Genomic DNA, 12,978 nt, shown 5'->3' on the forward strand with positions numbered 1-12,978 from the left:
TCCGTCCTTTATGCTTGCCAAGGACCCACCAAGCTGGCCCTAGCAGTATTTTTACTTATATAGAAGAATGAAAGCAAAACTTAGACACTACAGCACAGTGGTAAAGCCAGAGGGTCTCTACACTTCAGAGAGTCTGACAATGAATAAAAAAGTTGAGCTTCAAGATCTCGAAAAAAAGGAGAGGAGAATCTTAAGGAAAATTTTAGGACCACAGAAAAATGCTGATGGGGAGCGAAGGAATAGAAAAATGATGATCTCTACAAATACAACGAAAAAATCACTGTCACCATGCGAAAGCGAACGCTAAAATTCTATGGGCATGTAGGAAGAATAGATGAGGAACAGCTAACTAAGAAAATATTCAAGTACATCACTGGACTAAAAGCTTTGACGAAGTGAGTAGAAGAGGTAAAAAAAGATGCAATAGAAAGTGGACTTACAATGGATATGATTCACAACAGAAAAGAATTTAGAAGCCAAATGTACAGCATCGAAACATTCCAGGAGAAAGCACCAAATTGTAGACCCAAATTGGTCATATCTGAGAAAGAAAGGAAGGTTAGAAGTGAAAGGATGAAGAGGTTCTGGGAGGAGGAGGTTTTTTTTTGCTATTTGCTTTACGTTGCACCGACACAGATAGGTCTTATGGCGACGATTGGATGGGAAATGCCTAGGAAGTGGAAGGATGCAGTCGTGGCCTTAATTAAGGTACAGCCCTGGCATTTGCCTGGTGCGAAAATGGGAAACCACAGAAAACCGTCTTCAGGGCTGCCGACAGTGGGGCTCGAACCCACGATCTCCCGATTACTGGATACTGGCCGCACTTAAGCGACTGCAGCTATCGAGCTTGGTAGGAGGAGGAGGAGTAGAAGAAGAAGAAGAAAAAAAAAAAAAAAGAGAAATCCTTAGGTTCAATGGGGTCCATAGGCGGCCAAATTCAGAAACAAGAAGATTGAAAACGGATGCACTATAAATCTCAGATTTGTGAACATTTTACTTGTTTCTATTCGCCAGCTTTGGTCAGCCAGGTCAGCTGTCATGAAGACTATTTTCTGTCGTCTGCAATAGATCCTGCATCATGTGTGCCCACAAGGCCGCCACCCTCGTTGAAAATTAAAAACCGCGTAATTTGAAACTGTCATGACATGTGCCCATAAACTTATTTTTGTCACAATTTAGTAAGACTCTAGAGGGAATGCTAGAGGCTTGTTAATCTGGGAGCTTACATCCCTGAGACTCTCTTTGCTCTCCCCCCCACCCCCAAGCACAACGGTTACTAACCGGTCCTCACCAATCCAGACCAACGGTCTTTTCGCTGGCCTGGTCTTGTAAAGATAACCTTGGCAACCTTGTAAAACACGCTGTAGTATCGTCCTACTGAGCTCGATAGCTGCAATCGCTTAAGTGCGGCCAGTATCCAGTATTCGGGAGATAGTAGGTTCGAATCCCACTGTCGGCAGCCCTGAAGATGGTTTTCCGTGGTTTCCCATTTTCACACCAGGCAAATGCTGGGGCTGTACCTTAATTTTTTTTTTGCTAGGGTCTTTAAGTCGCACCGACACAGATAGGTCTTATGGCGACGATGGGATAGGAAAGGCCTAGGAGTTGGATGGAAGCGGCCGTGGCCTTAATTAAGGTACAGCCCCAGCATTTGCCTGGAGTGAAAATGGGAAACCACGGAAAACCATTTTCAGGGCTGCCGATAGTGGGATTCAAACTTACTATCTCCCGGATGCAAGCTCACAGCCGCGCGCCTCTACGTGCACGGCCAACTCGCCCGGTGTGTACCTTAATTAAGACCACGGCCGCTTCCTTTCCACTCCCAGCCCTTCCCTGTCCCATCGTCGCCATAAGACCTTTCTGTGTCGGTGCGACGTAAAGCAACTAGCAAAAAAAAAAAAAAGTATCGTCCTAGCTGGGCTACATTGAATCTGCAATCTGTGTTTCGCGAAGGCTTAGCAGAAGTGTAATAGAATTCACAACTTTTTTTTTTTTTGGAAGTTGCTTTATGTCGCACCGACACAGATAGGTCTTATGGCAACAATGGGACAGGAAAGGGTTAGGAGTGGTTAGGAAGCGGCCATGGCCTTAATTAAGGTACAGCCCTAGCATTTGCCTGGTGTGAAAATGGGAAACCATGGAAAGCCATCTTCAGGGCTGCCGACAGTGGGGTTCGAACCCACTATCTCCTGAATACTGGATACTGGCCGCACTTAAGTTACTGCAGCTATCGAGCTCGGTTTGTTTTTTAAAGGGAGTTTTAAAAATTGCATTTCAGTTGCAAATCTCTAATTTCACAGGAAATGATCACAGTTCAAAGTACCGATTTAATTTTCATCCATTCTGTGACAAGAGACCACCGGCATTCTAACTCCTCGTTCAGTAATTTAATGATTATTTATATTTTAGCAATATAAAAGAATAATTGAAAGTTCACGACTAATACAGCATTGCAACAAAACAACTTGCCACAACACATAAATTAATAGGCCTATATATGCTACAATGAAATGCGATCATAGTTCTCAATTACAAAAAAAGATAAAAGGAACAAACGAACTTACCTCCTTACTGCAGGCTTGACGGACTACCCTTCCATCCGTAGTGATATTGGGATCCCCTGTGATCCGCTGCTTCAACCAGTAGGATTTCGACGATTTTTCTTTGGACATTGCCGCAAACACACTTCTTTTTTCTTCTTCCACTTCACAATAAATCATAACACGTTCTGAACAAAAAGCGTACGCGTACAACAGTTCGCATTGAAAGGGAGATACAGGTCATATGGGTTGTGCAATATAGTTCGACGTTGACTGGTTCTCGCATAAGTCTTAGGAGGCTGGAGGGGTTGAAGGCTTCGAGGTTAAATTGTTCCTTGTTTCTCCTGATCGAAATTTCCCTAGAACTATTTCTGATGACTTCTGAGAATTCCCATTTTTGTTCGTGGGATAAACAGATATTGGAAAAAGAGAAGATAATTCTGTCGAGCACACTAGCTACAATATAATGCACTGGAAGAAAATCGGCTTTTTTAAAATACAGTCAAAAGGCATCAAATAGGCATTTATACTCCAAATAGGCACAAACCCGTGAAATAGGCATTTATAGGCACAATAAACCCAACGAAATATAGCTAAAAAGACCCTAAAACGGATTCATATTTCAGAAGCCTACGTTTCTGAACACAGGAATAAAATAGGCAAATAGGCAAATTCCCGTCTCTACTTATGAGTCACCTGCATTTTGTATGGAGAATGCAGCGCCCACTTCTGTCTGAAATGTATAAAACTAGAGTGTGTTTGTTTACTGAATGCCTAGGACTCTTGTCAATAGCATTCCGTACTCTCTCAATGTTTTCTGGCGTCCACACTGTCCTTGGCTTTCCCGGTGGTTTCTTATTCGTGGCACTTGCAGTAGGATGAAACTGCTCAACCCACCTCCGAATTGTGTGCTGTTCTGGTACTCTTCCATGTCTCTTAATGTTGAATTGTTGTCGAAACTTCCGCTGCGTAGCTACCACACTATCACCACTTTTAAAATACGCTTCAATCACAAAAGCGCGATGCATCGCGGTCCAATGCTCCATGTAACTAAAATGGCATCCTTCCTGCTACACGCTACCCTGCTTGGTTTTATCCCCATTGCAGGGCTACCAACCGTTGAAAGTGGTAGATTGTTTCTGCTGGACCCTGTATAACACACAAACACATTAAAACCATCTTGTAAAATAACTTGCTGCTTTTACATCTAAAACATTGATCATAAGGTCTGATTCATGACAGTGCTATCTGGTGAGGTGGTTGAAATAATTGAGGCTAGAAATGTTCTCATTTAGTACAGTGGACATCACCATCATTACAAATTCTTGTTAGATGGTTGTCAATATAGAACTTAGTATACAAAGCTGTGTTTAAAAATGTCCAATAATGAGAACAATCTGAAAATAAAATGAAAGAAAAGAAGGAATGGAAACTTTAAAAAAATCAAATGGTTAATTAAGAAAAATGTGTTTACTTGCAATCTCAACTCTCAATTAAAAATAAATAAATTGTCATCAATACGCTGTAAGTGAAACTTTCCCACCCATGTCACTCTTTCTCTTTCTCCTTCTTCCACCTCACCACTCCCCTCCATTAAGGCTGACTCAAGGCACTCATATGCTCACACTTGTTCAGGTGTCAATAACACATGAACAAACCCACTCCAAGGCTGAAAGAGAACCGGTAAACAGTACTTCAATTATTCTCCTTTTCCTTAACTAACCAATTTCATTCTTTTTTACATTTTCCCCCCATCTTTTCTGTTGTTTCTTGTTCAGATTTTTCTCACTCTTGGACATTTCAAACACAGCTTTGCATGCTAAGTTCCATATTGACAACCATCTAACAAGAATTTATGATGACAGTTACATCCACCGTACTAAAGGAGAATATTTCTAGCCTCAGTTTTTGGATTTCCTCTATATATCAACCACTTCATCAGATAGCACCCTCATGAATGAGAACTTAATAATAAATTTTTTAGATGTAAAAACAGCAAGATTTTTTATAAGATGGTTTTAATGTGTTTGTGTGTTATATACAGTACATATTTTAAATGTCCTTGCATCTTGTTTATTTTTACTTGTATTCTTTGTGATTTTTAGTGTTAGCTGAGGATGATCCCATAAGGGTTGAAACTAACTTCAAATAAACTATTTAGTGTAACTGAATCATTGTCAAGTGTATTGAATAGGCAACCAGAGCTTTCCATACTGGTACGATTCCCAGCCTACTACACGGATCTGGAATTCCATCTTTACAAATAAGGCAGCATCAGAATCTCCTCATGTACACTGCCAAAATTCGTGAAGTGTTGCAATATCCAAGCTATCAATGCATCTTTAGTACCCAATACCAGCAAAGATGCCAAAATCAGCCAAATGCCACACAGCCGGTTGTGATTCGAATTGATATCTTGTACAATCTTGTACAATGGCATGCGTAGAATAACTAACTACTATTCAAACTACTGGGATCCCAACTCTTAGATCATGATTTAATGAGTCTATCATTTATTATTACATCATGATTATTATAGTGTTTTCAGATGGATCACATCAGACTTGATGACACTATTCTTACATTTAATACCTAAACAATAACATTAACTGTGAGTCACTCCTATTCTAATGAAACACGATGAAATAAGCAGATGAAATATCATAAGTTGAACTAATCACAGCAGTATCAAATGCAGCATCTAATGTCAATCTAAACTCCCCTTCACTTACAGCATGTAACCATAACATACAATAAGGCTCATTACAAATTATTATAACATTCTTCTTCTTTTTTTCTTTTCTACCACTTTTCCCACACCTGTGGGGTCGCAGGTGTGAACAGGGTCCACATGTGGATTTGGCCCTGTTTTACAGTCGGATGCCCTTTCCTGACGCCAACCCTATATGGAGGGATGTAATCACTATTGCATATTTCTGTGTTGGTTGGTAGTGTAGTGTGTTGTCTGAATATGAAGAGTAAAGTGTTGGAAAAACACAAACATCCAGTCCCCGAGCCAGAAGAATTAATCAAAGGTGATTAAAACCCCTGACCCAGCCGGGAATCGAACCCGGGACGCTCTGAACCGAAGGCCTCAACGCTGACCATTCAGCCAAGGAGTCGGACATTATAATATTCAAGTCATTGTCATTATTATTATTATTATTATTATTATTATTATTATTATTATGAGGAAAGCAACGGGAAACTACCTCACTCCTCATTTCCCTAGTATGCCTCTTCAGTGACGCCTAGGCTATGACAGCTGTTGGCGGAACTGTGGAGGATCCAACCAGCCTTCGGGCTGAATACCCAACATACATACATTTATTATTATTATTATTATTATTATTATTATTATTATTATTATTATTATTATTATTATTATTATTATTATTATTATTATCTACCATAACAAATTTAATTTAACCAAAGACTCATTTAATAGGACACCTAGTCCTCAGTATCTGAATCAGTCATATCATCAATGTCTAAGAGAGATATGAAATAGAGAGGAATGTTTTCTGATACAATAACTACTCATTTAATCTACTACTATGATAGAAAAGTGTGAGAACAGTTTACACAAATTGTACAAAAATAAATTTTGTTTCTACTCATGGTAGATGACTTCAGTTAATCTCGTGGCCTTCACTCCTTCACGGGATTTCACTATTGGGCTAGGCCATCGTGTTCCACTTAGCCTTGACTTTCCATGTTGCCATGTTTCAGGCAATGCCACGTTTATAAATCCAAACACAAGTCCTCAGCTGGAGACACGTATTGATGCGTATGTTTCACTGGGTCTTGCAGCGATGCATTAATACCTGAAACTAACATACATATGAATATATCACCTTCTTGACTTTCTTAATAGTTCTTATTTTCCTCATAGAGGGTAGATGAAAACTGGTCTCGCTTAACCTTGACTCGGCCAACTGATTGTCCGAAGCTCTCCGTACAGTTGACTGCTAACACATGCAGGAATTGAATTAATATCTTATATCAGGGATCTCTCTCTCTCTCTCTCTCTCTCACACACACACACACACACACACACACACACACGCACACACACACACACAGAGTACATTCATCTTCATTATAGACTGTTATGCCTTTCAACGTTCAATAGGTAGTTGGAAATAATTTTTAATAATTGATGTAGGTATACTGGAAAGAGGGAAGCTAATAACAGATGATAATTCTGTATTGGTGCCTGAATTAAGCTGTCATAACCCAGTGTTCTTAAAATATTACTTACCGGGCGAGTTGGGCGTGCGCGTAGAGGCGCGCGGCTGTGAGCTTGCATCCGGGAGATAGTAGGTTCAAATCCCACTATCGGCAGCCCTGAAGATGGTTTTCCGTGGTTTCCCATTTTCACACCAGGCAAATGCTGGGGCTGTACCTTAATTAAGGCCACGGCCGCTTCCTTCCAACTCCTAGGCCTTTCCTATCCCATCGTCGCCATAAGACCTACCTGTGTCGGTGCGACGTAAAGCCCCTAGCAAAAAAAAAATATTACTTGGTACATTTTCACTATTAATGAATAATAAAAGGATCCATGACAATGAACTACTAAACAACAAAACTAGGACAGAAAGATAAAAATTTCAAGCCAAAAGCATGGTAAAATGAAGTCCTTCGAAAGAAGATATGGTATTTCAGATGGAAGAAATAATAATAAGTAATAGTAAGCTAAGGATATTTTGGGACTGAAACTTTCTCCTACCCGATGTGATCAAAACTTCTTGCATTATTTTAGTACCTATAAGAAGTATATCTAAATTATAGTGGAGATACTGAGAGAATTACCGGGCGAGATGGCCGTGCGCGTAGAGGCGCGCGGCTGTGAGCTTGCATCCGGGAGATAGTAGGTTCGAATCCCACTATCGGCAGCCCTGAAAATGGTTTTCCGTGGTTTCCCATTTTCACACCAGGCAAATGCTGGGGCTGTACCTTAATTAAGGCCACGGCCGCTTCCTTCCAACTCCTAGGCCTTTCCTATCCCATCGTCGCCATAAGACCTATCTGTGTCGGTGCGACGTAAAGCCCCTAGCAAAAAAAATAAAAAAAAAAAAAAAAAAAAAAAAAAAAAAAAAAAAAAAACCTGAGAGAATTAGATGAGGAAAGTAACATTGAAATAGAGTACAGTCAGCAAGGTCATTCGTTATAAATTTTCTACTTACCTAAACCACAAATGTGTGATAACTGTACTATCTACCACATAAGGTTGAGATTAATGAAGTATTTAAAGGTACTTCTTTTATTTGCACTTTTTGATTGATTGTATGGATTAAATGCAAGCACTTTAGTGGTTATCACACTTCCTTGAAACAAGAGGAAATTCCATGCCACAGGAAGAAACATGAAATATCCTGTTAAAACCACAGACTACGGTTCAAAATTCTTGGCATTAAAATAATATTCAGTTTGTAGTGTACCAGTACACTGAGAGAAAGTACTTGGCTAAATTCCTGAGTAGGGGTCAGTCTGTTGTTCATGGATCTAGTATGCTTATTTATATACTTATCTGGTGGGCAGGATGCTTCCTACAAGAAACGTTTGGGATAGACAGCTTTACAGTACATGTAAATGGATCTGAAGTTGTGGCACAAGCTGTTGCATTAGAATATGACTTCTTAATTATTGGCAAAGTAAGTGAACTGCTTATTTCTTGCAACATTAAATGATTATTTAATTATTTTTATATCTGCCAGTCAATTAAATAAAGTTCTTCGTGATTAGTTTATAGTAATTTTACGTTCTATTACTTACCAATAATGCTTGAACATTATGAAATTTTTCTGAATGGATTATAAGAAATACTTTTAGTATAATTTTTTTACAATAATGGTAAGATTCTGCCTGTTGCCATTTCTTGATGAATGCAGTAATTTTACATCTGTCTCTTGGTACAGGCCAGATAAAAATGTAGCTTTACCGGGCGAGTTGGCCGTGCGCGTAGAGGCGCGCGGCTGTGAGCTTGCATCCGGGAGATAGTAGGTTCGAATCCCACTATCGGCAGCCCTGAAAATGGTTTTCCGTGGTTTCCCATTTTCACACCAGGCAAATGCTGGGGCTGTACCTTAATTAAGGCCACGGCCGCTTCCTAGGCCTCTCCTATCCCATCGTCGCCATAAGACCTATCTGTATCGGTGCGACGTAAAGCCCCTAGCAAAAAATAAAATAAAATAATGTAGCTCTCACCCAAGTCCCGGTCTCATTCGTGGCTGTGACAATATGGAAGCTGCTGAGGCATGTGTGGTGCTGAGTTATGACATTCAGAGCACCACCAGTGTGGCTGAGGTTTATGAAAGGTGCTACTCATAGGGCTGGTTGTGCTGCAATAGCACTTTCTGGCCCTGTCAGGAAAGCAGTGGCAAATTACCTTGCTTCTCATCCTACCTACTATGCCTCATTTGTTTTTGTGCTTTCCCTATAACTGCTTAAACTTTGGTGGTGCTATTTGAGAATCCAACCAGACTGCAGGCTGTTGACCTAACAGACACAGGATAAGATTGTCTTTTGTGTAGTTATACATTTCCAATAAATTTATTGAGTCAAACCTTTATAGTAGTAATTTAACAGATTTTTAAGTCTTTCTTTTATCACAACCATACCAATCAAAACACTTCATGAATGGCACATTCATAGGATGTATATTGTACACATGTATATCCAAAGAGTTGTTTGGACATATTAAACAGATGAATGAAAAAATAATGAAGAAGCAATCTATGTAATAGTAAATGAGAGAAAGAAAGGTCAAAGAAATCCCAAATTATTACAAATGGACTTGATTAAGTACAGGTAAGGGAATAGAACCTGGCTATATTAGACACAAGGGGCAGGATAATAATGATAGGTTCAGAAAAAAGAAAAAAAAATGATATCATTTGAAAATGTACATAATTTCTTCATAAAAATGAAGAAAAATGTCTAGCCATCTTGATTAACTATGATTATGAATATGTTCACTATGTTAAGAATAATTTTATTAAGGCTCTTGAAGTAACAAAAAAATATTCTGAACAAATGGGATGGTACAGGCAAATTATTAGCCCTAATTAATCTAACAGAATTGATTGATGATCACAATTTCGTTTAATAGATTTTAAACAATTCAAGTTTGTATGTCTTGAGTAACGAGGCTGTCGAGGTAAAATTTCTTGAGCAAATCTGGAAAATACATTAAATTTTAGTTAAAATTTGAACTATAAAACATTTAAGATTCACAAAACTGCATTTTCCTGTAATGAAATTTTAGATTGAAATTACATCATTGGAAGTTACAAATAAAATTTATTATAATTTAAATTTATTTGAATATGCTTTCAGAATTGTCAAAATTAAATTAAATTATATATGTTCTGAATAATTATCTGTTAATTCATTATGTAATTAAACATCTAACGTTAATGGTCATTTCAAATAAACTGAAATAAATAACTCTTCTTCAAAATCAAAATTGACCAACGCTGAAATATGGACAGCAACAATAATGGTAAGATTCTGCCTGTTGCCATTTCTTGATGAATGCAGTAATTTTGCATCTGTCTCTTGGTACAGGCCAGATCAATATCATTTGAAACTGTACATAATTTCTTCATAAAAATGAAGAAAAATGTCTAGCCATCTTGACTAACTATGATTATGAATATGATCACTACATTAAGGTTAATTTTATTAAGGTTCTTGAAATAACAAAAAAATATTTTGAACAAATGGGGTGGTAGAGGCAAGTTATTAGCCCTAAATATCTTATTATTATCCTGCCCCTTGTGTCTACTATAGCTGTTGATGTCAAGTCCTTACTTACACCACAAGAATATTAAGAAATAAACAACTACACAGAACAGGTATTTAGTATAAGACATAATCGACTTAAACTGTAGTCTCCCCGTTGAGTTATGGGAAGTCATCCTTAATTGGAAGTTTAAGGTGGATGTCCCTGCATTTCTCCTCCACTGGCGACAGTCTGGTGATTTAGTAGCTCATGGTGGAATACATGTTGAACATGGCGACGAACTCCATCCTTGTGTTATGCTGGTTGTAGAGGTCCTCACTGATCTGCCTGTATGTCATAACACATATTTCTGAAATAAATCACACTATCAAATATTTCCTTAACTACAAATATAACTCTACTCTACAGTCTAACTAAGAAGAATACTATAGAAGAGTTATCTACAATATCTACAAATAATGAATCAATACTTTCACTCATCAATCAAGTTAACTTTGATATGTGAATGGTGGTGATAGTAGTAGTAGTAGTAGTAGTAGTAGTAGTAGTATGTTGGAAGATGGTCCGCCTAGTCAATACTATTTATTTATTTACCTTTCACCTTAACATCTAGTACATGTTTCGAGAATATTATGCATTCTCTTCCTCAGCTAGTGGATTAAAATTCAGTATACAATAAGACCTGACTAAAATAGGGGGGGGGGGGGCATTAAAAATAAAAAAAACAATGAGTATTACAATGTAACACTTAAAAATTTGGATGGTACAAACATAGAATTAAAATCCCATTTCGTCAAGTACAAATTAAAAACACAATATAGTAATGTCTAATTAAATACAATGTCTTGTGATGATATGAATTCACAGTATCCTTGAAGTTGCCTTGCGTAGTTCAAAAAAGTTGAGTTAGGAATGAATGAAATTGCATTAAAACTTGAAGTCCTGACGATATGCACCATTAATGGGTGTTGAAATGATGTCTATTTAAATTAAAATATTGGACACAGCGTCGTATAATGATGTGAATTTACGGTGTCCTTGGAATTGTAATACTATCTTGCGAAGTTCAATTGGATTTGTACAAGATTAAATGAAGTTGCGTTAAAACTTAGAGTCCTGCCATTATCTTCGGTTGATAGATGTATTATGCAGCCAGGTTGAAAATAGGTTAAAATGGTCTATAAAAAGGAAATGAAATAGAAATTAACAAAAGGCTCCAACTGAACAAATGAGAATACAACGGGGCAAAAATATTAAACCTTACCAGTGTGATGATGTAAATATTACGTGTGGCATGCATGTGTTGGATAGATGTGAAGGCACCTGATGTTGTATGGCAACTGGTTACGGAATTACATTGGGTTGTGTGGTGGATGGAAAGAGGGGTGGAAGGAACCGCCCCTGATACTACAGTCATACTTCTTCCCTTACACGCTTGACATCATTTGGCCTCTTACTAGGGTATTGGGTTACCAATTTAAACAACTGATTGTCTTCTGCAATGTGTTCATTTAGGCTGTTCTCATTATCAAATTTTTGTAATTTGTATATTTCTAATTTCTCTAGGGCATTCATTTGTTTGCCTTTGCTTAATGAATGTAATAAAGTCATATCATGTTCAATATTTGTGAAATGATGGCAGCTTTCATGCATAAGTTCACACATTGCAGAGTATCTAGAATGTTTTTGTGCATTGATATGCTCTTTATACCGTACCACCACACTTCTACCTGACTGTCCGACATATTTTTTTCCGCAGTCTTGGTACGACAGTTTGTATACTCCTGACTTACTGAACCTACTGTTGGTGTTTACGCTTTTCAAATTGTACAATAAATTATTATTATTATTATCTGTCCTAAAGGATACATGGATATTGTGTTTCCTGAATAGTTTAACCAAACTGTATGATTGTTTATTAATATAAGTGAATGTAGCGAATTTCTTTTTTTCTTCCTTATTTACAAGTAGAGTGTTAGGTCTATTCACGACCTTACTCTTTATCCTATTGACATAGTTTTTGGGGTAACCATTTCTTTTGGCAATATCTTGTATAATCTCTTTATTAAAATCATTTCTGTTTAATGGTATTCTTACTGCTCTATTGATGAAGCTGTCTTGGTACGACAGTTTGTATACTCCTGACTTACTGAACCTACTGTTGGTGTTTACGCTTTTCAAATTGTACAATAAATTATTATTATTATTATCTGTCCTAAAGGATACATGGATATTGTGTTTCCTGAATAGTTTAACCAAACTGTATGATTGTTTATTAATATAAGTGAATGTAGCGAATTTCTTTTTTTCTTCCTTATTTACAAGTAGAGTGTTAGGTCTATTCACGACCTTACTCTTTATCCTATTGACATAGTTTATGGGGTAACCATTTCTTTTGGCAATATCTTGTATAATCTCTTTATTAAAATCATTTCTGTTTAATGGTATTCTTACTGCTCTATTGATGAAGCTGTAAAATGCCGCTTTCTTATGTTCTCCTGGGTGGTTCGAGTCTTTCCTAATAACAACATCTGTGTGTGTAGGTTTTCTAAATACTTGGTAAATCAAGTTTTTATTGTCTCTGGTTACTGTTACGTCTAGGTAGTTTAGACTTTTATTATCTTCCGACTCGATTGTAAACATTATATGTTTATCAAGGTTGTTTAATTGGTCTAACAGTTCGTTTGG

General features: G+C 37.5%; 1 protein-coding gene across 1 annotated transcript in view; it reads left to right on the top strand.

Moving 5' to 3' along the window:
- The first annotated feature begins 8,010 nt into the window (after window positions 1-8,010).
- Window positions 8,011-12,978, top strand: part of LOC136880077 (furin-like protease 1) — a 174,979-nt gene continuing 170,011 nt past the window's right edge. Inside the window, exon 1 of the mRNA XM_068229113.1 lies at window positions 8,011-8,197. Coding sequence (XP_068085214.1) covers window positions 8,054-8,197 — 144 coding nt within the window. The 5' untranslated portion in view covers window positions 8,011-8,053. The remainder of the gene's footprint in view (window positions 8,198-12,978) is intronic.

The sequence above is a fragment of the Anabrus simplex genome, chromosome 1, assembly GCF_040414725.1.
Source record: "Anabrus simplex isolate iqAnaSimp1 chromosome 1, ASM4041472v1, whole genome shotgun sequence".
Classification (NCBI taxonomy): domain Eukaryota; kingdom Metazoa; phylum Arthropoda; class Insecta; order Orthoptera; family Tettigoniidae; genus Anabrus; species Anabrus simplex.